General features: G+C 41.0%; 3 protein-coding genes across 3 annotated transcripts; 1 reads left to right on the top strand and 2 right to left on the bottom strand.

The window, feature by feature from the left end:
- Positions 1–1,685: 1,685 nt before the first annotated feature.
- Positions 1,686–25,285, top strand: LOC135334306 (Bardet-Biedl syndrome 2 protein homolog). Its single transcript, XM_064529442.1, has 17 exons — positions 1,686–1,859; positions 2,122–2,364; positions 2,739–2,864; positions 2,982–3,105; positions 3,695–3,816; positions 3,993–4,157; positions 4,558–4,719; positions 4,848–4,889; positions 5,002–5,133; positions 22,550–22,583; positions 22,705–22,768; positions 22,962–23,199; positions 23,467–23,607; positions 23,786–23,860; positions 24,074–24,249; positions 24,554–24,702; positions 25,051–25,285. The coding sequence occupies exons 1-17, from the start codon at positions 1,743–1,745 to the stop codon at positions 25,149–25,151; spliced, it is 2,211 nt and encodes a 736-aa protein (XP_064385512.1). The 5' UTR covers positions 1,686–1,742; the 3' UTR covers positions 25,152–25,285.
- Positions 6,587–7,885, bottom strand: LOC135334340 (uncharacterized). The gene has a single exon (XM_064529493.1). The coding sequence runs from the start codon at positions 7,704–7,706 to the stop codon at positions 6,795–6,797; it is 912 nt and encodes a 303-aa protein (XP_064385563.1). The 5' UTR covers positions 7,707–7,885; the 3' UTR covers positions 6,587–6,794.
- On the bottom strand, positions 15,001–16,225 carry LOC135334336 (uncharacterized). Its single transcript, XM_064529489.1, has one exon. The coding sequence runs from the start codon at positions 16,123–16,125 to the stop codon at positions 15,097–15,099; it is 1,029 nt and encodes a 342-aa protein (XP_064385559.1). The 5' UTR covers positions 16,126–16,225; the 3' UTR covers positions 15,001–15,096.
- Positions 25,286–26,641: the final 1,356 nt, after the last annotated feature.

The following is a 26,641-nucleotide window of genomic DNA, read 5'->3' as shown; positions in this document are numbered from 1 at the left end:
AACGAAAAATGATATGAACTCTGGTTGACCTTAAGTTTTTGTGCAGGGCTAGCTTTAGTCGGGCGCCGCCGCCCTCCACCGTTGCCCGGATGGAGGTCGGGAATCAAGCCTATCCACAGTTTTGTTCTGTTGTTGGAAATCCAACAATTCCACCAGCTCCAATCAGATTGCAGTATCTCAAGGGCATTGATCACACCCACTCAACTGTACCACGTGTGAATTTTGCACACGTTGGATTGACTGAGAGGCGAGGCCAACACCCACTTTAATAAATGATATTCATCGCTATTGGTTAGCACCCACATAGAATGAATGATATTCATGATACTATTGCGTAACAGGCCAGAACAAAACTGTGGATAGGCTTGATTCCCGACCTCCTTCAAGGAGGGCGGCGGCGCTCGACTACTAGGCTAGCTTAGTATCTACTCTATCTTTGTGCAAGGGAATATTCTTTGTTTTCTGACTGAGTGCCAAGTTATAGCAGCTAATCGAAGATAGATCGTTATCGTGTGACTATTGATATTACCAGTTTTTGCAATCTAGCGTATGCTATTTTCGAGGTAAAGGAATCTGAGCGGCCTTCTTTGGGATCCTTGCTGCTTAGACCCAGGTCCACCTCTGTGTAGCACCAGTGTTTGTTGTAAGTCACTCTTGCACGAGAAAAAGTTGACGATAATTGATCGCTCCGATTATTGATCGCTGACTCTACTGTGTGGCCTGGAGAGTAGCCTCGTTCCCAGGCCTTACTTTTTCTTGCTGTTGTCACTGTTCATCCATAAACATAAGAAAGACATAGTGAGGCAGCAAAGAAAGAAATGGGCGTACAGTTAAGAAAACGTAAGGCCTGGTTTGGGAAATCGCGTGATCCACAAGGATTTTTATGAACGTGGGCGATATGTAGCCCACAATCGTGACGTAAGGTATTCTCCCACGCATTCAGAGTAAGACTGTACTGTACTGCACTGAGACAACCACCAAGCTGTGCTGCAAGTCAGATCAGAGAACCAGCGTGGCCAGCTCTGGTGGCAGTAGCTACCTGCTATATGATAATGATGACTAAGCTATTCTACTATAGCATGTAGAAAGACACAAGAAAAGGTAATAGTGATAGAATCTAAACACACAATCTAGACTAGTAGATCATCTAGCTAAGCCTAAGGTATAGCTAGCTATAGTGCTTGCAAACTTCCAGTTCCAAGTCCATGTCCAGCTTGCAGCAGGCAAAGTTTTACTAGTCGTAGACCTCTGCGTGGGCAGTCCAACATCTCTAGCTCAGTATGCCCACGCTCATTTTCACCCTTCTACCACCCTTCTACCCTCACGCGACTTCCCACGCTCTCCTTTTTCATAACTTTACGTCTATTTCTTTCTTTATTCCTCCAATTAATACCGTATTTTATCTCATTGAACGAATAATACAGTATTTTATCTTATTGAACGATTGTGATAAAGAACAGAAAAAGGAGAGCCTGCGTAGAGGCTACCTGGAGAGGACAGTTATTGAGGTTTTTTCTCTCGCCCACGCTCGTTAAAATTTAGGGGATCACGCGACTTAGCAAAGCAGGCATGCTCTCCTTTTTCTTTGTCGCTTCCTTCTTTCTTTCTTTGTTCCTCCAATTTTCTCTTCTGAAGAAGAAAATATTTGCTCAAATGGAAATGATCGTTGATAAAAAAGGCTGCAGGCGAGCAGCTACGCCCCCTTTATTTATCCTTTTGCAATCAAGCCCATCTAAACAAAGATGCTGGTGCCCATTTTCACGCTCAAACTGAACCAAAAGATCTTCCCCAGACTGGTGACGGTCGGACATTACGATGGCAGGCATCCATCACTAACTGCAGCTACAAATGGTGGAAAGGTAGTGTTAATTCTAATTACAGTGCACTTCTCAACATTCACACGTTGGCTCATACGTTCCCTAGCCCTGTGCTTACAATATACAACAGATTACTGTCTATGTACATTGTAATTATGACCTAAACAGATGCTATAATAACTTGCGTAGAAGTAAAGATCACTCTAGCTTTTACAGTCAACATGAAAGTGTTGAGCATACTGCTATGTATCTTTACTACTGTTTCATGTCGATCATACTAACATTTAGTTTTCTTCCTGTGCAGGTTTTCATACACACACCTCACCGTCGTATGTCTAGCCCCTCCCCCTCAACCACACCCACTGCACGTCTCTCAGTCTCATCCTCAGACTCTGACATCACTCTGCTGAGCATCGGACAACATGTGACATCATTGGCAGCGGGGAAACTGGATCCGGAACTGAACCAGGACGTGTTGGTGGTCGGTACCCAGACCAACGTACTAGCATACGATGTGGAGCAAAACTCTGAGCTGTTCTATAAGGAGGTGAGGGGGAGGGGTGGTGGGTGTGGTTTATCCTGGGGTAGGAATGACAAGTGATTTTGAACGATTCCTTGTATTGCCTTTCTACATGTAGATTGTTACTACATGTAACACAAAATGCAGATTTAAATAGTCAGCCAGTTCATATAATTAATGCACAATTAATGTCGTGATTGTACTGGGTAACTCCTGATAGTATACATACAGTAAAAACTGTTTTACAGTGGCCACCCCAAACAATGGCTGTAATAAAGAGGTGACTTACTAACAACCGTGATTGTACTGGGTATCTCCTGATAGTAAAAACTGTCTATAGTGGCCACCCAAGATTTGACTTACTATGACACAGGTTGAAACACTTTATTCTCTCCATGCAGCTGCCTGACGGAGCTAATACCATACTGATAGGGCAGCTGGCGGACATGAGTAAGCCCCTGGCCTTTGTTGGGGGTAATTGTGCAATCACAGGACTGGACCACGAGGGACAAGACTCGTTCTGGACAGTGAGTATCTACTCAGTACCACTATGAAATGGTTCCTCTTCAATAAATTATTAAGACGTAGCTACTACCAAATGTAACAATATTATAGCTATGCTCATGCCTTGACAACCTGCCTAGGTAACCGGGGACAATGTGTGCTCGCTGGCCCTGGCAGACTTCAACTCTGATGGGAGGAATGAGCTGCTGGTCGGCTCTGAGGACTATGACATCAGAGTGTTCCAGGGCGATGAACTGTACGCAGGTGAGCTAGTGTCTGCATCTGTATAGCTCTGTGTGTATGAACACGTGGTGTGTGTGCAGTGGCATCTCCTGTACATTTAGAGAGCAAAGTTTAGGCCATAAATGTACGGAGGTGGCATTTGTTAAGGGGTTGTTTTGTACGTAAACTGTGACCATAATTATAACTAGAGTGCCCAGACTTATGTGGTTTGGGAACTTTTTCAGCTGCCATAACTTGAATTCCATGGATCTAATTTCAACAATTTTATGATTTTCTGAAGCAAGACTTTTCAAATGGTGTCATCAACGTTCATATTTGCCAATATTTGGCCATACCTTGGATTATAGCCCATGGTACAAAGCTGAAAATTGACAAATTGTGACTCTGGCGAAATTTTGCATTATTTGAAATGTCTCTATGTCTCTTTCTAAGCGTTCATTGACATTGGATCAACGGTACTGTTCAACTAGTTATATACATGATTGTATATTTACCATTTGACACTTAGGGAGAGTTTGGAAGGATAAGAGATAGGATAGTAGTAGCTTAAAGTACACACGTGTTGCCCTGTCATAATTTCACTTGACGTATCTTATGTGTGCCCCCACAGAGATTAACGAGGCTGAGGCAGTGGTGGCGCTATGTCCCCTGCAGGGAGACAAGTTCAGTTACGCCCTTGCCAATGGAATAGTGGGCGTGTACAGCGGACAAGAGAGATTCTGGAGGATCAAAGTGCGTGAGGGGTGTGTCTAACTAGCTGCCCCTCTAAAAAAGCCTGTAGAATGTGTATCTTAACTTTGAATGTGTATTAATCTTTTCTTAACTTTGAAAACTGAAAATGTGTGCAATCAAGGGATGGATATTCAAAGATAGCTATGAGTACTGTTTCACCCCACACACCCACACAGTCGAAGCACCAGCCGATATGTATGGCAGGGTTTGACATGAACGAGGACGGAGTGCCTGAGGTTATAACAGGATGGTCGAGTGGGAAAGTGGACGTTCGTAGCAGTCAGACCGGTAACGTCATTTACAAGGACACCTTCTCCTCCACCGTGGCCGGCATTGTGCAGGTGAGGGAATTAGTGTATCGTATCGTACATGTACAGTAATAGTGAGCTCTGTGTGTAGGGAGAGGATTATTGTGTATCAATTGTAGTTGTATTGGTGCAATATCTAATGATGTGTTTAGATCAGTGATTGCTTTCAGTTCCATTTGAGAAGAAAAAACATAGCCTTGGGGATTTGTCATAACTTGAGTGCGCACTCCTGCTTGAGCTATAGGATAACTTGAGCTATAGGTTCACAATTCAGCAGAAAGATACATTTGGTAGCCCTTGGAACTACCTGCAGTAACATGTGTACACTCTGCATTCTAAAGTTGGCCCTGTGCAGTAGGCCTTTCCAAGCACATTCATCACATTGTGTTGCTATAGTGTATGGCTTTACCCACACCCCGCCCCCCCCTCTCAGGCTGACTACCGATTGGACGGCAAGGAGGAGTTGATCTGTTGCTCAGTGGAGGGAGAAGTCAGAGGTTACTTGCCCGCTAGTATGGGGATGGTCTCCCAGCAACACAGCTTGTCATTAGGGCCGGAGAGCAAGGCACTCCAGGAGCTTACGAAGAGGAGACAGGTGTGAGAGTGTGTGGGCGTGGGGTGAATGAGAATCGATAGTTTCGAACTGTTTTGGTACCGTAAGTTACAAATATTATCACTGGTACTATCAAGTTAAGTAAGGTCCATCCTTTTGTCCCTATATAGAACTTAACGATGGAGCTAAAGAACTTCGAAATCAATGAAAAGGTAAATGTCTTTGTCGATTAGTAACTACTCTGTAATAATTTTGCATATTTCATTGCTACAATAATTATAATTTTCAGTATTAATTTCTGTGATCTGTACCCCCGGCTGGCAGGTAGCCTCGTCCAAGGACCCTGAGGGGGAGGTGGGTGTGTCCGGTCCTATGGGGGTGATCCCCGCCAGTACCATGCTCAAGACAGAGTTCGGAGTCATCATTCCTGACGGAGATGCACAGGGAAACGTCTCAGTGAGTGGGGGGGTGTGTGAGAACCATAGATAGAAAAGGAAGAGGGATTGGAAACGGAATGAGGGGGTGGGGTTGTTGATTCCTGACTTTATGATTTCCGTTGGTGAATATGCATATTAATAATATGCTAGCTATAATTATAGAGCATTTCTTTGGGATAGCTAATCAAGCTAAAAATATGCCTAATCCTATCCCAGTCGTTGCCATAGTAGGCTACCTTCATTATCCTTGTAAACGATTGTGTGCTTTTTAAAGATGCCTCTAACTTCATGGATGTATATGTGATCACTAGTTTCTGATTCCACACCTGCAGTCTGTCTTGTTTGTCAGCCATTGGTTTTGCTATTGTACTTTATAGACACTGTTGATAAGATCTACATGGCAAGTACACGGGAAAGTACGTGCCACAGAGGAGGTATACTATGGGACTTGTATACCTGCAACTTACTTAGTATTCCGTTGTTAAGCAAAGTAAACGTGTTGTATTGTAGTTAAGAGGTTTGCGCATGCACACTAGCATCTAGGCACTGTTTTGTCGGTGTCCATGTGATTTAGAAGCCCTCAGCCACTTGTAGTACCTTCGCTACACCCGGGATCAGTGCCTTTGGGCTTCTAAATCCCATAGACACCTCCAAAACAGTGTCTAACTATTACATGTATGTATACATAATTATACTGACTGATTAATAGCTATAATAGGTACTCCCCCCCCCCCCCCCCCATGCATGGACAGTCCCCTCTAATGGAGACATAATTGTTGTGATCATTGTGATCCTTATTTATGTAGCATACTCTTATGTATGTGTTTATGGCTATTATCAATGGGATACACAAGAGCCTTATACTGATGTGTTTTATGGCCATGAAGTAATCCAACAAATTTTAGTCTAAAGTACCCCTCTATAAGTATAAGTCAGTGATGTGCCCAACATTTTTGGAATAGTGGCTATTTTTAAACCTCAGACTCACACGCTCGTTTATGTACATGTACCTGTATAGGGCCTAAGTGGTAGTTCTTTTTTGTCTAGTGGTGGTTAGTATCAACCACCACCGACCAGTGTGGGAGCATCCCTGGTAAAGTACTATTATAGCTAGTGTGGTGGTTTTGTTGTCCAATTGTCTATACTTTATATTCTACATTGTATACTGTATACATTATAGTTGATGGGAGATCATTACCATTACCATGCATGCAAGCTAATGTTGGCCATCTTGAGAAAGTTACTTGAGCAAGTTACTGTACAAAATAATGTTCCCTTCGTTAAATTATGATGATATTGAGTAGATTGATTATACGTGGGTTGATGATACAAGTCATGTGATGCTGTATAATACGTACGTAGGATGTTGGATCGTGTCTCTGTATAGCTTTAGAATTCTCAATCTCCTTAATTCCTCATCTGAAATTGACCTTCAAAGGTTCAAACATGTATACTAATTAATTTGCTTCAACTTGATATAATAATCATGGTCGATCATTACCCACTATTTGAGTTTGCATGCAATAAAAGCTATTAGTAGCTTTATGTTATGTAGCTTTGGCATCTCCACCGAGGCATAAGCACCTGCAGTGTTTTCATTGCTTAATTTTAACACACATGTGCATGCACGTATTCACTACAATGTTTAACAGTACTTTTGTGTGCAGCGTAGAGCATTGTTCATTGAATGGTACACGAGCTTTTAGTTTGATCTTGAATGTCACTGTTGATACCAACAAATTCTCCGGTCTTGCAAAAGATGGAAAAATGTTCGCAATTGTTATTAAAAAGGTGGTAGTCTCCCCATGTATCAGGATTCATAGAATAGTACTCAGCCATTTTTATTACTTCAGCAGCTGGCTGACTCTTTCGTGCGTGTGATATTCCAGGTTGTTCCACTGCGTTTTCGTGGTAGGATACCAATTGCAGGTCGGCCCCATCTAAGAATTCGTCCAGACTTGCTCTTCTTATTTTAGCCGTGGACTTTGATTTATAAGTCCCCGGAGCTCCGGTGAAATGGATTACAATGTGTACTCCTGAGTTGTTCCTGCCGATGTAGATACCGTGATGGGAATATACTCTCAACTTTCTGTAGGCATAGATATGGTCTCCTGGTTTCAAGTGGTTTGGGTGAATTGTGTGACTCAAATGATACACTCTGAAGATAGAATCATCTGTCGCGGGAAACACTGGATTCTCAACAACTAGTGGTGTACGACTAGTGCATGCTGTGGCAAAACATTCGCTTCGGTTTTGATGAGTGATTTGAACTTCATCCAGGTGCTTATTGTAGTAGAATACATTCTGCACCACCTCTTGACGTGATAGTACGTATCTTCTTGTTGAGCAACTTCCTTTCTGTGCCATCAAGTTCCAAAGGTATGACACCCCATAGTGATACAGCGAAATAGGATTTCCATTTGCAAAGTTTTCCAGTGAGCACGCAACAATTGAATCCAAACTTTTCTCATAGTAGGCCACACTTGCACCTTCTTCATCGTTCTTGTAAACAATTCCATGTTTGTTAAAGATGCCTCCAGCTTCATGATGGATGTATATGTGGTTACCAGCTCTCACTCCTGCTCCCTCCATTTTTGTATGTACTATGTCTTGTGAGCACTGTATAGATACCTTTAGTGCTGTGCTGTATAGATGTCTAGCTAAGAGGAGAATCTGGTCCACACTAAAATCAGAATTCTTGCCACAAGTCAGATTATTGGCAATAGACCTTTTTACTTAACTCAATGGAATGTGCTGACATTGTGATTAGTTTCCACAATGACTCACTGGGGGACGGAAGTGCTGTTGCCACGCCCATTTTACTATCAATATGCATGAAAATGACGCAACTGCATTCTGTACTGCCATGTGCTTGATCTATTTATGCAAGACTGCATGCAAAATTGAAGTTTTAGCTATTGCACGAGTGATTGTTAGCAAGCGCTCAGGAAAGGAGCTACAGCCCACAGAAAACAAGCAGTTATGACAGTAAATCCAACCTTCTGTGAACAAAACAAGAGTGGCAACTTGCAGTAATACTGTCTGTATAGCTACAGTATGCAGTAAGCTAAGGTATAGGCAGGATTTGTTGCAGAAAAATCACTCTTACTGGTTGGATTACTGTCTTATCTGCTTGTTTTCTGTGGGCTGTAGCTCCTCTCCTGAGCGCTTGCTAACAATCACTCTTGGATTATTCAATAGCTAAACTTCAATTTTGCATGCAGTCTTGCATAAATAGATCAAGCACATGGCAGTACAGAATGCAGTTGCAACTAAAATGATCATTTTCATGCACAGTTGATAGTAAAAGTGGGCGTGACAGCAGCACTTCCGTCCCCCATACTGCTGGAAAAGCTAATTAACTCTAATTAAATTCCTTCTACCGTTGTGTGGAAAGGACTATTGTAGCAATTAGTGGTCATGGGTCTATGGGCTATAGCAGCCTAATTGACCCACTGGTAGACATGACTTCATAGTATATCCAAACGTAATTATTTAATCGATGTGTGCTGTAGCTATTTTGAAATACAGTTCCTTATCAATGGAGTGTCAACACTTTACTGTCTCTAGAATCCAGTCTATTTTCTCTTTAGGTATTTCAAACCTTTTGAAAGAACCCCTTTGTTCTTAGGGAAAACTGGTATCTGTATGCATGCATTCCTATAGACCCATTGCAGTGGGTGTGGTTATGACGTCACGCTTTGATATTTCGATGATAGCCGCCATTTGGGGTACCACATCAAACAGATTTGTGCAGTTTACAGGTAAAAATAGTGATTTTTGTATTTATTATATTGTGGAAATCCTAGTAGTAGGGATAAAGACAAGAACTTCTACTGACTCCCAAGTGTCATCCCAAGTCAAAGAGACAAACAATTAGAGCTGAGCAGCCTGAGACATGGAGAATGGCTTGTGTATTTTCAGCAGTTTTGCTGTTCCTGTAACTTTTTCATAGAATGTTCAATTCAGTTCATACTTGCACACACATGTCACAAATCATATAGCTAAATAATAGCTAACACACATAAACTTGAAAATAACTCTATGTCATTGCAATGTGCACATTTCCACTAGTACAGAGCCATCTTTTCACTCCTTGTTTTCAGCCGCATTTTGAAGGATCTAGCACAATAATGATATCTAGCTTGTTCAGGTACTTCTTCTTGCCACCTTGGTCTTGTTTTGAAGATAAATAACCTTCTACAAAGGGTATCTTTTTGGTGCTAAATACTAGCCAAATCGTGTTCATTGTATGTAAAAGTCTGCTGCTGGTACCTCAAAATGGCTGACATTCCAATGACATCATTATTAATTACGTCACTGCAATGGGTCTATAGCCTCGATCGTTCCTGATGCATACCTGCATGCGCACCCGTGGTAGGAAGTAGTAAGATTACAAGCTAAACTAGCCTCGTTCCCAGGCCGATCCGTCAATAGCTTATGCCCTGTCTTGCACGAAGCAAGAAGGCCTTACTCTCTTGAACGCTAGGTCGACTCCTAGGCCTGGTATTGATTGTATCTGGGCGTGGTTGGAATTCGCTCAAACGAGCGAATTCCTAGATTTCGATGGAGCAATAGCTTATGCCCTGTCTTGCATGAAGCAAGAAGGCCTTATACTCTCTTGAAGGAACAGGCCCAGGCCCTCAAGCTCCTGCCTGAGGGAAGGGATGTGTTTGTGTGGTTCCCAACAGGGTATGGCAAGTCTCTCTGCTACCATTTTTGATGGACTACAAGCTTGGTAGGACCAGCGCTCCCCTTGTCCATCGAAATCCAGAACTGAAGTCTCCATAGTCGAGTCACAGGTAGCTAGCTAGCTAAACACCTTGATGTGGTCGCTTAGGAATTCGCTCGTTTGAGTAAATTCCAACCACGCCCAGATACAATCAATACCAGGCCTAGGAGTCGACCTAGCATTCAATTGGAGACGGATCGGCCTGGGAACGAGGCTAGTACTGCCCTTTGCAGCTCAGTTTGGGGCAAATAGCAAAAAACCACTTAAGATAAGTGTAACAGGAAACCACAATACTACAGTGTTGTATTAGACCAAGGGACAAAAATTGCAGAAAATTTGTAGACCAGATCTTCAGTTTTGTCTTAGAGTGTAGCTAGCTTTAATGTAGATTCTGTAACCCCAGTGCATGACCTTGTTCAGCTTCTTTCTGATTTCACACAGGGATTTTCTGCAAATAATCGCATGGACCAGTAGATATTCGTCATGTTTGGAAAGTATGGGCTCTAGGGGTAGCTTGATAATGGTATACACTGCCTGGTGGTTTAGATAAATTGTTGACTGTGAAACAGCCTGATGCCTCAAATTCTCTGCCACATACATATAATACGCCACTTAACTCCTCTGATAAGGACATGGTTACCCAACTAGTAGTTTATGCTGAATACTGACTAGGTATAGCAAGATCTATATATCCACATAAAGATCTGAATCTTCTGTTCCAAAATTTAAACTTTGTCCCTTGCTCTATAGTATTGTATTTGCCCCAAACTTCCAAGTGAGCTGCAAAGGGCAGTTACAGAAAATGATTAGGCTGATATTTAATAAGCAATAATTTTGAGTTTTTTATAATTACTATAATTATACATCGAGTGATTTCACATGTGGTGCTTCTTAAGTATTAATGTGAACTGTGCAGATTAACTTTTCTTACCTCATTGTTGATAGAGCAAGGAGATGTTGTATAATGTACGTACCTTGATTGGCAGCTGCACCATAATCGATGTAGTTGTTGGCTATTCGATTTCTTAGTGTCTTTCATGTTGATGGTATGTCTGTTTGATTGAACTTATAATTATAAAACTGCTCTCGATACAGTAGCTAGTACAGTTGATTGACAGCGTCAGAATAAATGTTTTACTGTTGATTACTTTGTTTCTATACATGCAGTTGATACGTCTACGGAAATGCTATATATAATTATAGATGGCTCGGAAATGCTATAGGTGACTTATTGGACATGCAGTTTTTGTAGCATTCACACTTTATCCGCATAGGGACAGTCCCCTCTGCTGGTGCGATATCTTGTGACTTAGTGGTCCTTATTAACCCGAGGCCAGCGTATAATAGTCTGTTGGTTTGTTGTGTGTGTGCAAACTCACCTATAGATGCCTTAGCGCCGCGTTTACAGTACCTTAGTATTGACAGTGGCAGATTTTTTGATTTTAAATTTTGTTGTCTAATAAAAGGGCTAAGAAGCTCATTGAGCTAGCTACATGCACGCGGTCTTTATTCATTTGCAGCTGAAGTGATCCCGTACCAGGAATAATGGTAAAGGGTCACTAAAATAGAAAGCTAGAATTGAGTAATTATTATGGTTAGTTGTCTTGGAAGGCTTCTTTGCTGTGATCCTAGTCCACAGTGCAATGTCTCATGTACCACTGAAACTCTGTTCTCAAAATAATGTTTCAGCATGCCTCCAGTCTGTTATTTGCCCCGAGTTACTGAGCTAGACATGCAACTCAGTCATACACACTACATGCATGCACTGCATTTATAATTGTATATCTCTCTTCTGGTTTCATGTCACCTACGTGTAAGAGTTATATTTCCGGCCAGTTTTGTTCCAGCACTGCCTCTGAGTGTGTGTGTGTGTGTGTGTGTGTGTGTGTGTGTGTGTGTGTGTGTGTGTGTGCGTGTGTGTGTGTGTGTGTGTGTGTGTGTGTGTGAGAGAGAGTGTGTGAGTGTGTGTGAGCCGAGGGTTTGCACTTTAGTGCTCTAGCTATAATTATACATATAGCATTGTGCGTAACCATACACGTGTACTGTACGTGCGTAATTCTGGCTCAATGGGATGTGGTAATGCTGCACTCCATTGTATGTATTACGTAGGTACCCTGAGGCTGCTTGTGTTTCACCATTCACATAGTTTTTAGCACATGCATAATTATAACAACGTATAATATAGGACACATAAACATTTTTAAACCTCGTCCACTTTTCTTGGCGTGTAGAGACACACTCAGAGTAGTTCTGTAGTATAATTATAGTGGTCGATTGAGTGGGTGGGTGCATAATAATCATTGGGAAGTGCATCATTTATTCATAGCTTTAACCAAACGTAAAAACAGCATGTACTTGCTTTGAAATACAGTTCCTATATATTAATTGAGTGTCCACACTTTATATAATAATGATGTCTCTTTCTGTAAGGCTTTCAACTGATGTTGCCAAAAGACCGCTGAAGGACTGTATATACTATAGAATTTTTTTCATAATTTTCGCAATAGCACCTTTGTTCTGATCATTGTACAAACTTATATCGTCAACTCCTGTCGTACAGTATATGCAAAACTTCTCACAGTTGTTTGTAAATAAATCATAGGGCTTCTCCCACTCATCTGAGTGTTCTAGGTAGTACTCTGCAGTACTCACAACGTCATCCGCTGGTCTACAAGGCAATTTTTGAACTGTGCCTGCTCTCTTGAACTTTAGGACTAACTCATCCACACTGTAGTCAACTAATCGAGGTTTTGCTCCTTTCAAAAAACGATCTAATGTTCTCTTTTCGATTTTACCCGGTAAAGCCTCTGTCAAATCCGCACTGTTCATAGCCAATGGATTGGTGATAGTTGTTTGCGTGGAGTCTGTCGATTCTTGTTCTGTTGCATCCGCAGAGTCAACTTTTGTTGGTTCTGTTACATCCGCGAAGTCTACTTCTGTTGGGTCTGTTGGCTGCTGTCTTGAAAATGCAGAAACTTTTAGCTTTGACGTGCCCGTGTCAACAAAATGAATCACCATTTGTTCTCCTGTTTTGTTCTTGCCAGCGTAGATACCGTGATGTGCGTACATCCCTAGCTTTCTATAGACGTAGATGTGGTCACCTGGCTTCAAGTCTTCACGCTGGACCGCATGGCTGGTAAATTTAACTCTCTCTTGTACATTCTCCCCTTCTTGTACAGCCGCTGCCATTTTCTTATTATAGTGTGTAGTCCTATAAATCTTGATCTATTATAATGCATGCTTGCAGGGAGTCTCCCAGGAAGTGACCTTTGTGGTGAGTGATTCTTCTCATACCATGCAATTAATATTCATTATAGGACAAATATTTTGAAGGGATCATTCACAACTTCCATACTTGGTGTGTCTTAATATAGATTTGTGAACTGTGCAGATGAACTTTCACTACCTTATTGTTGATAGAGCAAGGAAATGGTTACATAATGTACGTACTTTGACAGCTGCACCATTTCGATGTCAGCATAACTGCAGTTAGCATTAAACTATCATTTCATGTTAGTGGTCTCCATAGTTATGCATTCATAATAGTTGCACTTACATCTAAATGTACAAAACTGTTTTTAAAAAGTAGCTATTGAACTGCATTATACGTTTTACTGTTGATTTATTGTCTACACTGTTACTGTCTGCATGTGGTTACAGTTGATATAGCAACGTTTATTGATACATCTAACGGATACTATAGGTGGCTTTTATTTAACTATGCAAACAAACTGAGAGTCCTGGGTCTACTAATTATTGTGTGTGTTGTGTGGTGATTTTGTTGTCCAATTATCAATCACTGTCTTAATTGATTCTCTACGAAATTTTTACATCTGGCCCGGCCCTGCCCCATATAGGTTGTTTAATTAAATACGTAGGACATGATCATCAGCTAAAAAGGTGCACGGAAAGCTGACCGCAGATGTATAGTTAGCCAGTTTTTTGGGCCAAAATTAATGTTTAGAGGCTGAGTGGGAACGCCCGCTTTCTTTTTTTGTGTGGGGAGCACTATAGTTATCTATATTATAAGGGAATTTCCATTGGTTTTTGTTGATTGATATACTACGTAGGTAGCTCTTGTTTTGATGGGAGTTACCCAGGGGAATGCATTTGTGGCACTGATCACCAATATCATAATTATTATAGTCTATCTCAGCATGATTGGTCAGTACACTGACTTGGCAAGATTACAAATGGGCATACACATACAAAGTTTAGGTTCATATACAATGAAGGTGTGGAGTGATTTTGTATATAATTATGACCTGTAACTTTAGTAAGTATAAATAACTCTGCATTACAATTTTTCTCAGGAATCTCCTGGGGGGGGGGTTCTGGGCAACCATGCAGGGACATACAGTGGTAGCGTGTGACAGTTTTTGGCTTTCCTTCCATTTCACTAAAGGCCACCATACACCAGACAACTTTCAGGAAATTCGTACAAAATTGCTTTGCAATCTGTTGCCTGCATGAAGTTGATAACTTCAGGCAATAATTATATGACCTGAAGATCAAAAGATATTTAATTATTATACTAAACCATTATGCTGTCATAATTTATTTATCCGCTATTTTTGTTTGGGTACATAAGGGTATATAAGTATATTTGCTGCTTGTTGCTTGCAAATTTGAAGGCAACAGTTGGTTGTATATATAGGCAACAAATTGCCTGAATTAAAGTTGCCTGGTGTATGGTGGCCTTCACTTTTTTTCTCTTTGGCTTTGTGTCTTTAGTTAGTGCATGCATGTCTGATAAACAGACTACCCCCCGGGGGTCCGCTGTATCTATATAAGAGTAGCTGCAATGAAGAGGTCTGTTTGTACTTGACCTCGGTTCCTTCACCTGCTAACTTCTTTTCGTGTCCTGCAGTAATCACAAGACTCGCTGTTGTTAGTGAACAGGTTATACTCTCATCATGCTGTGGGATTTTTTGCAATGGCTTCTTGTATCTTTAGCTATACCATTTCTTCTGCATGTTAGTGTGCTATATTTCTTCCTGGTGAATCTATCTAAGTAGACCTTAAAACTTACTCATCTATTCTTACTTGCAGTACATCGTTATGATGTTTTCGTTGCATTTTAGCCGCGGCCATTATTTGAAAACAATCCACATGCAATTGCAGCGCTTGATGACATGCAATTACTGGTCCGAATGTGATACAAACAAACAAACTTTAAATGCAGTAATTACAATAATTATACATCATACGAATTCTACTAGCTAGTAACACACATACATATGTTGTTGTTCATCTCATTGGTGATGTAATCGCTTCTGATAGCATGTCTAGTGTGTTGTATGCAAACGCAACAGGAAACACCCACATGTTATGAGTTTGATCCATAATGCCTTCAAAGGTAGCATAAGCAAGTTTAACTTTTTTTCCAGTCTTGCAAAAGATACAAAAATGTTCACAGTTGTTAGTGAAAAAGTTGTAGTCCTCCCATGTATCAGGATCCATAGCGAAGGTCTCAGCCATTCCTACCACTTCAGAAGCTGGCAGACTCTCCACAAATTGTGATATACCGCTTCTTTTAATAAATGACGGGCCATCGTCGTAAGATACGAGTCTCAGATGTGCTCCATCTAAAAAGTCGTCCAGACTTGATCTCCTTATTTTAGCCGAGGACTTTGATTTCTTGGTCCCTGGATCTCCGGTGAAGTGGATTACAATGTGTATTCCCGACTTGTTTTTGCCGATGTAGATACCGTGATGGGCATAGATTCTCAACTTTCTGTAAGCATAGATGTGGTCTCCTGGTTTTAGGTCGTCTTGCTGAATTCTGTGAGTAAAATATTTCACTCTGAGAGAAGAATCATCTGTCTCGGGAAACTCTGGATTCTTAACAACTAGTGATGTACGACTAGTGCACGCTGTGGCAAAAGATTCGCTTTGGTTTCGAAAAGTCTTGAATTGAACTTCATCTAGGTGATTAACGTAGTAGAGTACATTCTGCACCACCTCTTGAGGTAACGGGCATCTCCTTATTGAACAACTTCCTCTCCGCGTAAATTGTTTCCTTATCTTTGAAACCCCATACACATACAACCGAATGCAATTTCCATCTGCAAAGTTTTCCAATGAGTATGTATCGATAGAATTGGACTCTTCGTTGTAGTAGGCTACAATTATATCTTCATTATCTTGCCATATGACAATTCCATGCTTGTTAAAGATGCCTCCAGCTTCATGGACGTATATGTGATCACCAGCTTTCACTTCATCTCTCTCAATTTTCTGATTCCAAACCTGCACTCTGTCTTGTGAGTCAGCCATTGTTTTGAGTAAAAATGCTCTGTATAATTATGTTGACTCTTCAACTAAGGGTACCCAGGAACACAATGGTTCCTTATAAAGGTATACCCATTATCTTGATAGTGCATGGTGGGCCACATAGGGTACTCCCCAGGGACAGTCCCTTCTCTGATAAACTTTTTGGTTTATATGTTGTGATTGGTACTCTCCATACATAGCCATGAATTGGTTTAGCTACTTGTAGTATATTGTATTTGTTAACCCTTTCCAGGTCCTTCGCAACCGTGGGGAAAAGGGTCATCACTTTAGTTTGAATTTGTGGTCGGCCGACCCAACCTATGGCCCAACTCACCAACTTAGCTTGATTTGATCGCCGCCCCCCAACGAACACTTGGCTTAGAAGATGGGCGTGGATCAATGGTTGTGTACACACACACACACACACACACACTAACCAGTTGATTATGCCCTGCTGCTGCCTCGATGGTAGTATGTGTCGCCTTTAAAAGCTGTAGCTGGTCTATACCCTTAAATTTGACTGGTAAAGGGATACAGTAGGACACACAAAAGATGAGTTGTGTCTGAAGAAGTATAACTTAGCATCTTTAAAGGTGGTGTAGATCTAGATAGGAGCAGTAGCTAGCCACAGACAAAGGCTGAACTGGAGACTAAGCAGTTAAGATCAGCAGGAAAAAAAAAAAGAGCACAAAATCAATAGTGCTTCCAGAGCCAATCCAGTTTCAAGTGTCAGCTAATTCAACAGCTTAGCAATTAAACTTCAAAGGATAATCGCATTCATGACACTCTCCAATCTACCACACAATCCAATATCAACATTGATCAATATTGACAAGTTGATAGCATGCTCCTTTGTAGTTGTATTATTTACAACAATTTCACCGGTAAAGGGATAAGAGGAATTTTGAAACGGAGGGGGCAAAAAGTGATCGCCAAGCGACGAAATTTTTACCGAATGCCACGCCTCTTATTAATGACGTTATAACTAACTTCTCTACATAGTTGGGTGTGGCCTGATGTTCTAGTTTAGGTAAGACTGAACAAGAACTAATCCATAGATTTAGCTCACAGTTCAGGGAGTGTATCATTTTGTTTGCCTAGCTATAGCTATAATTTTAACTGCTGCAATATTTGGAGTGTTCAGCTAGATAATCAAAGTACACTAACCTAAGCTGAGTAGTAGAGCTCCAGAAAGGGAGGCCCCTTTGCCACCCCCTGGCTACGCCACTGTTTAATCATATAATGACCATTAATTTTGTGTGTTGTAGCATAGATAAACGAATAGAAAGGGATTGGAAGCGCCTCACGTAATCCATTGCAATGTGTGACGTCACACCTTCAGTAGGCTTAATTCACACCTTCAGTAGGCTTAATTGTTACGCTCCAGAATATATGCACTGGTTGAGCTCTGCCCAATTTTCTCTTCAGCTGATCTCTACAGGGGGAAATCCAGGTATACACTGGGCTTCTAGCATCCACATGGTTTCCCAGATAGCTCCAGCTGATGTTCTAGTGTGTTCACTGCAGGCAGTTGCATATGCTTGGATTTGTGGTCAAAACAGTACATTTTAAGGTTTTGTTCCTATAATTATCTCACTTTTGCGAGTCTATTACTTACTGAATCCTGCATTATATGAAAGCCCATATTTAATAGAAAGGGAATAACCATCAATGCTGGCATTCTATTATAATAATTGGTAAAATAACTTTCCTTGTAGTAAATTTTCTCTATCATGTTTCCGTTCCTCCACAGTGACTTCTAAGTTAGCATGAGTAGCGGTTAATGTGTTTTCTAATTGTTTATGCTAGTATAACAGCTAGGAATATGACATTTATTTTTGGTATTACTTTAATACCTGGATATGAGCCATGTATACCTTTCGTCGTTGCTATGAGCTTGCAGTGGCAGAAGAGTTAATTTCTCTACATTTAACCTCCCCTGCACGGAATTTCACATCTCCAATATAGAGTTTCTTGTCATGTGACCGTAACTAGCCTCTAATACATTGGCCAGATAGGCGTTTCCAATCCCTTTCTTTTCGTCTATATATCTATGGTTGTAGCTACAGTTTCTCTATATAAATTCTTTTTAGGCCTCGCTGAACGACCATAATTTGAAGAAATCATTCTTCTCCCACTCATCTGAGTGTTGTAGGCAGCGCTCACAATGTCATATCCGCTGCATGCATGGTCTACAAGGGAATTTTTAAACTGTGCCTGCATGTATGCTCTTTTGAACTTTAGGACTGACTGCTGCATGTAGTCAGCTAATCAAGGTTTTGCGCCTTTCAAAAAGGATCCAAGGTTCTCTTTTTGATTTTACCTCAAGTATAGATTGTAGCTTTAGATCATGAGCAGCACAACAAAACAATATTGACATTATACAATTATAGCAAAGGAAAGGTTCATATAATACAAAGTCATGTGATGGGCTCATTATCCAACTGTATCTTTTTTGCCCTTGTTTAAATTGTCTGCACGAGGTAATATACATCTGGCCAATGGTCCCGTACTTTGGACTCTGTTTGTTGCCGAGCGTTCCCGAGGTTTATTGTTGATCAAATCTTCTGCCCCATGCATGCATAAAGTTTTGCAATAGTAGGAAAAAGTTTCACAGTTTCGATTCACTAAATTGTATGTGCCCCAGCTATCTGGGTTGCTTAAGAATTCCTTTGCTGTACTCACCACATCTTCAGCTGATCTGCTGGGACTCGTGTGACTAGTTCCTCGTATCTTGAAGTTTGTGCGAGGATCGTTATAGGAGACCAGATGTAGCAGTCCACCATTAAGGAACTCAGATAAACTGCTGGAGGTGACAGTAGCCGAAGTCTTGCTGAACTTGTGTCCGTTGATGTGAATAACCTCTCCTTCTTCCTCCTCCCCTGTGTAGATGCCATGGTGCTGGTATAAATGGAGGACTCGGTACACGTAGATATGGTCGCCTGGTTTCAGGTTTCTCCGTCGCTTTAGATGACTGACAAAGTGTACTCTACTAGCCGAGTCGTCTTCTTCATTCAATGTAGGACAGCTGCGAGACCTCTCTCCGAGTCCACCGGTGCACTCAGTTAAACGGAGCTGTTCCATCGTTCAATGAACCTTGATTTGATTGCAGTGGTTCTTGTATGCGATAATTTTCCTGGTATGGTTGTTATTGATTGCTGTTTTATAGTTGCTGCTTTCCTCTGGGAAAGTCCATGGTTCACTATGCTATACTATTGTAGAATGGCGTCATATAGTTGATTTTAGAGCATTAACATTCTACCTCCTGGATACTCCCGTAACTATACACCAGCCTGATGTCTCCTATCTATAATTATTTCTATGCATGGGTGATTAATTGTTCCTGACCTCCACATGTTGTGTATCTTGATTAATAAAATTGCGAACTGCATGCATGTGAACTGTGCAATTAAACTTTCACTATACCTCATTGTTGATATAGAGCGAGGAAATGTTACATAATGTACGTACTTTGATTGACAGCTGCACCATAATCGATGTAGCTGTTGGCATTAAACTATCACATGAGTGATTGTTGTCTTTTGTGTTGGTGATGCATGGTGTACATCCGGCAGTCACTTATATCTCAATGTACAAAACTGTACACTTCTTTACCACCAACATAAAAGATCAACAATAGAGAAGCTGACAGTTGATTAACTGCATCACTGTTGATTTGTTGTCTATATATACATTGGTTATACTATATACAGTGGACATAGCAACTTCTATTGATACGTCTATATCATTATAACGGATATATGGCTAGGTGGATAGTTTCGTAACTTTGCAGCCATTTTTAGTACGTGTAAATATCTGAGTGTATAGTATTCACATAATTATGTATTGTTTGGTGGTTCTGTTGTCCAATCGTCTACTTCATACTATATCTTCTACGTTTATGTATTTTACGTTGTACGTCATTGATTGTATTAACTAAGCTTAATTACGGTGGCCATAACTTGTGGGTTACTACTGCACACTGAAAATTAACAGTTTTGGAATATTAAATTGATATATTATTGATGTTGAACATTATATGCAGGTTGATACAAGTCATGTGATGCTGATGTAGGAATGTGTGTGACATTATATAATTATAATAGCTATAGAATTCTCAATCTCCTTCCTCGTCTGTATTCACAAATGGAGCTAGTAAATATCCCATTGGTCCTGTGCCTTGTACTCTGTTGGTTGCCGAGCGATCTCTAGCCTGATTGTTGATAGCGTTGTTACCAATCAAAGGTTCCGTCCCTGTTTTGCAGCGGTAGGAAAAAGTTTCACAGTTTCGATAAACTAAATTGTATGTGCCCCAGCTCTCTGGGTTGCTTAAGAATTCTTTTGCCGTTCTCACCACATCTTCAGCTGATCTGCTGCGACTCGTGTGACAAGTTCCTCGTATCTTAAAGTTTGTGCGTGGATCGTTATAGGAGACCAGATGCAGAAGTCCACCATTAAGGAACTCTGATAAACTGCTGGAGGTGACAGTAGCCGAAGTCTTGCTGAACTTGTGTCCGTTGACGTGAATGACCTCTCCTTCTCCCTCCTCCCCCGTGTAGATACCGTGGTGCTGGTATAAATGGAGGGCTCGGTACACGTAGATATGGTCGCCTGGTTTCAGGTTTCTCCGTCGCTTTAGATGACTGGCAAAGTGTACTCTACGAGCTGAGTCATCCTCGCTCATAGGGCAGCTGGGAGATCTCTTTCGGAGTTCAAAGTTGTACTCGTTAGTGGAATTGTGCTCTTCCATCTTTCAATGTAAATCCTGATTTGATTGCGATGATTCTTGTATTAATTGTTTCCTTGACTGTTTTATTGCACTGGTTGATTGTTGCTGTTTTATAGTCGCTGCATTGCCTCAGGGAAAAATCCATTGTTCACTACCCTACACTAGTAGAATGGCGTCATAGTTGTTTTTAGAGTGTTATAGTATCATTCCCCTGGATACCCCCGTAACTATACACCAGCGTGATGTCTCTTATCAGATTACTACGAGTGTCAGATTACTACGAGTGCGTGGTGGTTAATTGTACCCAACCTCCACATTTGGTGTGTCTTTATATAGAATTTGTGAACTGTGAAAATTAGCTTCACTATGCCATTGTTGCTATAGCTATAGGAACAAGGAAACAAGGAGATGGTTACATAATCAGAAGTGTGACTATTATCAATCATGCATGCAGTCTCAATTCAACTCACAAACTTTCCTCTTTTATGTTTTAAACGGACGGGCTACCATATAGCGGGTAATTTTCGTGGGGCAAAATATTCGTGGTTTTTATGATTGAAGGTCTGACCACAAATATTTTACCCACGAATGAAGCGACCTTGCCTACCTTTACCTGCAGTGCAAGCAGCAACCACGAAAATATTCCCACGAAATGTCTCAATAAAAAATTATTGCTGAACCACGAATATTTTGTCCCCCAAAAATTACCCACTATACTGGTATGCATGGTTAGTATTTGTGGGCACATCTCTGTATAATGCACCTTAATTGATTGACAGCTGCATGCATTAAACCGCTATCATGTAAATTATTGTTTTCTTATTACACTTCCGTATACAATCTGTTGTAATGTACAAAGCCGCTCTCAAAAGCTGACAGTTGATTAATGGATCACTGCATGTTGATTTGTTGTGATTGCAGTTGACATAGTAACCTTTATTGAAACCCGGAAATGGCTTTATTTATTGGACAGTTTTTTTGCCAGTTAATATTCTAGGTAAAAGTGAAAGTGATCAAGTCCTTATCGATACATGGCTATAAAAGCGTGTGTCTCTACTATTAATAATATAGCTGTCATCAAAGGACTGGACTCTATACTCACAACTCAATATACTTACGAAGAGACCATGTCTAAAAGTCGAGATAATGCCAACTAACGGATTTGAAAATTGCGACAAATGTGGGAAACATGCTCTTTCCTACAAAGATGTGTATATACGAGTGTTCGCACAGTGTTTGTGTGAAGTGCCGAGCCAGCCCAAAATGTCCCGTGTGTAAAGCAAACAGAGTCTTTGCCGGGGCTAAAGGTCGCCACTGAGTCTCCATGCATGAAGCAACCGAACTAAACATTGTGGAAAATATAGCAGAACTAATAATTAATAGCAGATTAATTTGTATGAATTTGTTGAGTAACTTGTGTGAGTAGAAAGGTACTTTTGTCCTGTTTTTCCTGATGTAAAAACATTGGTTAAACTATATTCTGTCTGCATGCACATGTGACTGTAGCTATCTACATGTGTGCTGGGGTTTTCTGTTCAGAATCACACGATAAGACTGTTTAGGTTTATACTATAATGGTCATGCAACCCCCCCTTTCCCATGCACCCACACACACACACACTCTCCCCCCACCCCCCTCCACACACACACACACACACACACACATACTCTCCCTCACCCCCACCCACACACACACAGCCTCACATAGAACTCGCTGTCGTTACCAGCAATGGTGAGTGTCGCTAGTGAATCATGTGATGTACGTGTTACTGATTGATGTGTTTTAATTTAGCGAGATATACCTCTACCCCCATAATTATGTGTATGGTCCATATTGCCCTCCTCCCCTACAGACACAATTATCCGCTCAGTGATAGTCTTTGCCGAAGGATTGTTTGAGGGGGAGAGCCATGTCGTGTGAGTGTGCAGCTGTGTACCAATTGTATACTTTACCAATATTGTATGTACATGATTGTGTGTAATTGCAAGGCTATAGCTGCATGTGTTCTGTTCAATGGCCTTAACCGATATAGGCAGATATTTCACCACCTACACACCCCTCACACACACACACACACACACACACACACACACCCACACACACACACAGGCACCCCCCTCCCTCCAAACTGAGCAACACAATCAAGGTACCCCTCTTCCCCCAGAAAGACACTCCAGTGGAACTAAACGTGAAAGTATTTGTGGGTCAAGTCTCAAGCACTCAATACCACGTTTTTGAGGCTTCCCGCCCTCTACCGAGATTCTCCTTGTACATCCCCTGCAGTGTCGACATACAGCCCCGTCCAATTGGCACAGTGACTTTTAACCTCTCTGAGAGACTGGACAGAGTAAGTATGTACATGTAGACTATATAGATGAATGTTTAGATAATTAGATAATTAAATATGAATACCACATCCACAAAGTTGCGGGTTTTTGGAAAAATACAAGCAGGTAAACATAACTTCAATTAAGTGCACAAGTTATGGTTGAGATTAGTATAGCTAAGTTTGACGTGAAGAAACTCATGGGAGCATCTCTATATATACTTGATACATGTACATCCCATAATGGTTTGTGCAAATCAATTACATTATGACCTTTTCCACTTGTAGCTAAAGTCATGGATTGATGACAGCTTCATGTACGCCCCTGGTGACGATGCAGTGACCACGCCCACTCTCTCCGTTGCGTACCTCTCACTGCGTACCAACAGCCCCCTCCTCATGACCATGGACCCTGCTCAGATCGGCAAGGTCAGTGTCACATGACATACACACACACACACTGTGGCCCGTCACATCGTCTCCAGAGTGTATAGACTGTAAAAAAAAAGTGTGCTATAATTATGCGACCGTTTTAGTGTTCCCACCGCACTTCATTTTTTACTGTGTAGACATACGTATATGCTCCTGGTATTATGTTATTCTACAGACCACCCTTCACACTGACGATATGGACCTGGCCGGTGACATCATTCAATCTCTGGCCACCTATTTAGGAATTGAGGTGAGTGAGTAGTTTATATTGTATGCTGAGTTGCAGTGCTTTGTCACCGTGACAATGCGTCTACATGTCTAGCTACTTTTGCAATAAGTCACGAGATTAGTTTTAACTCAAATGTTTTAAAACTATCAAAGAGCTATTAAATATAAAAAAGCAACATAAGTTATGGCCTCTCAAACTTATGATGATCCCTCAATCCCTTTCTTTTCCCTGCAGGATCTGGAAGTGGTGGCCGAGTTCCCCAAGCACATGGAGGAGCTGCGTAGTGTGTTGTCACAGGTGGACGAGTACCACAAGGTACGACAGAGACTCACGGCTGAGATGGCCGACAACTCGGGCGTGATACGTAACCTGGTGGTGAGGGCAGAGGACGCGAGGATGATGAACGATATGTGAGTGGGTGTAGTGTGGGCGTAAGCTGTATACATTTGTACGTATCTATCTATTGTACATACATTACAGCTGAACTATTGATTTGTGAAGTAGATTTTGGTACATGCAATTTAGTTGTTGAGTGTAATGTCCATGCAGGCGACAACCTCTATTTAATTGCATTCCTATGTCCCAGCGGTAACGTAGCGTTACTAAAAAGCGTTTTATATGAGAAATTGAATTCAAATGACACAATAGTTACAAGTACAATTCCATGACATGGTACTCATGTGCCCTTCTTGACTGGTGTTTGCTGCTCTGCAGGACCAACATGAAGAAGGCGTACATGCAGCTGTACGATCTGAACAAGGACATTGTAACCGGCTACAAGATACGCTCCAATAATCACATGGAGCTGCTGGAATGCCTCAAGATAGTCAACCAGGCCATCCAGAAAGCTGGGAAGTTGAGAGGTGGGTCCAATACCACTATACAATGTACATGTACGTGTTGCTAAAATACCTGAAGAATAAATTATGTAGTGCTGTTACTTTTGATTTGATGGGCAAGTAAAAAAAAGAAACAAGCCCCACACTATAGCAAGAAAACTTTTCTGTTTGTGTGTATGTGTTTGTATGTTGTATTGGATCGTATGTACGTCACTCGATTGAATTAAACAAAACGTATGCTCTTTACCTTAATACTCAAATGAAAATGTTGATTCGATTGATGTACTACATTACTATACCTAATTAGCTATGCTTGCTTCGATGTTCCATATAAAACTCATTAACTATATTTTCCATCCCATCCACCTGCAGTCGGTCGCCCTAAGGCTAAAGTGATCTCGGGCTGTAGGACTGCCATAAAGAACAAAGAGGTGGAGACACTGTTCAAGATCATGAGATCTGGTGCTAACTAGCCCTTGTACATGTACTGTGTCTAATAATTAAATGTATAGACAGACCTGTTATCACAGCAAACCGATCACTTAATTAAAAATTAATGTGCCCATTGGATTTTAATTGTTTTAATTGTGGATTAATTATTGTAAAAGTCAACAAAAATAATGCATCATGCATGTGTTATAGAAACAGTACAAACTTAATGCTGGTAGATAACGACTAATTGCTAAAGCTTGTGGAAGTATCAGCACTCCTACTATATATAAGATGTCATCTTTTAATTTTGGTTGTTACGAATCGCTTCCATGAATGTACGGCACAAGTTTGTTAGAATACAAAAAATCAAGTATATACATGTAGAGACTGTTAAGAAATGAAAAACTGGAACCAATACTGGCATCTGATGTTGAACGAGAAAGCATACCTCGATCCGAGCGTATACAAGTCAAATGCAAAAAACTCACAGTTGTTCCTATAATTAAGTTATATTGTAGCCACTTGCGGATTATAATTATGTATTCTAGTCGCAATAATTTCACCAGAAGATAGCGAAAATTAATGTTTCTCTCATCTATTTTCTATCTATGTACATCAGCTTAGTATTGCGTTGTTTCAGAAGGCTTTCACACTAGTCTAAAGTCAGAAGAGGCTCTCATCTACCTTTATGACGGTTGTATGGTCAGGATATAGTCAGGATGTCTTACCTTGGATCTGTACAGGCTATGGGAAGTGTATGGTGCCCAGCTCTTAACTGCTACTTGTTAAGACAATCTGGCTATAGGACCATCCTAGACGTAGTAGATGAGAGCCTCTTCTGTCTTTAATTAAATTAGTGTTCAAGGCTTCTAGACCAATACATAAGCCACAGCTTACCTCATGAGCTCAAAGTAGTAGAAACATACTATAACCTATATTCAGTGATCTGGTTGTTAGTCTGCGTAAGTGGCAATTGGTGAGAAAATGATCTTGTGAACACATTTTTCCCATCATAAAACTCTGCCAGGAAGTATGGGACACCAGTGTATACGCAAGCTGTGTGTGTGTATGTATATATGTGTGTGGGAGGGGGGAGGGAGTGTGTGTAGCAGATTCTGGCAAAGAGAAGTATCGATCACTAAAAGGCTTAGCCTCGATTCCAAGCAATATTAAAATACGGCCTGGTACCTATTGCATGGGTGATAGTGCGTGCACATGCGCTTCAAAATTATCCAGAATATGGGTAGTCGTACTACGAACGTAAAATCTTAGGAATTAAATTATACCGTTTACTAAGAATAATATAACGTTTCTTTATCTCCATGACTGAGTTCTGTGAAGCAGCACTCTCAAGTGAGTACGTATAGGTAAGAACATATCCGTGAGTCTCGTCACACCGACAATGCACACCTCTATAACCTTTCTATTGCATACTCAGCAAATGTCTCTTCCACAAATCTGTCATCATACCTATCGAGTGAACACACAAACTGTTCTAGTTCCTGGAACAATACGTATGGACGTTTCTCTC

Source organism: Halichondria panicea, chromosome 3 (assembly GCF_963675165.1).
Source record: "Halichondria panicea chromosome 3, odHalPani1.1, whole genome shotgun sequence".
In the NCBI taxonomy this organism is placed as follows: domain Eukaryota; kingdom Metazoa; phylum Porifera; class Demospongiae; order Suberitida; family Halichondriidae; genus Halichondria; species Halichondria panicea.
The sequence above is the reverse complement of the archived record's forward strand: the minus strand, read 5'-3'. Positions and strand labels throughout refer to the sequence as shown.

Bases quoted from the DNA above. Each gene is read 5' to 3' on its own strand.
- LOC135334306 (XM_064529442.1), top strand. From the start codon at position 1,743: ATGCTGGTGCCCATTTTCACGCTCAAACTGAACCAAAAGATCTTCCCC. The intron at 4,720-4,847 runs GTGTGAGAGTGT...GTCCCTATATAG, and splicing joins AGCTTACGAAGAGGAGACAG to AACTTAACGATGGAGCTAAA. The intron at 22,584-22,704 runs GTGAGTGTCGCT...CCTCCCCTACAG, and splicing joins CGCTGTCGTTACCAGCAATG to ACACAATTATCCGCTCAGTG.
- LOC135334340 (XM_064529493.1), bottom strand. From the start codon at position 7,706: ATGGAGGGAGCAGGAGTGAGAGCTGGTAACCACATATACATCCATCAT.
- LOC135334336 (XM_064529489.1), bottom strand. From the start codon at position 16,125: ATGGCTGACTCACAAGACAGAGTGCAGGTTTGGAATCAGAAAATTGAG.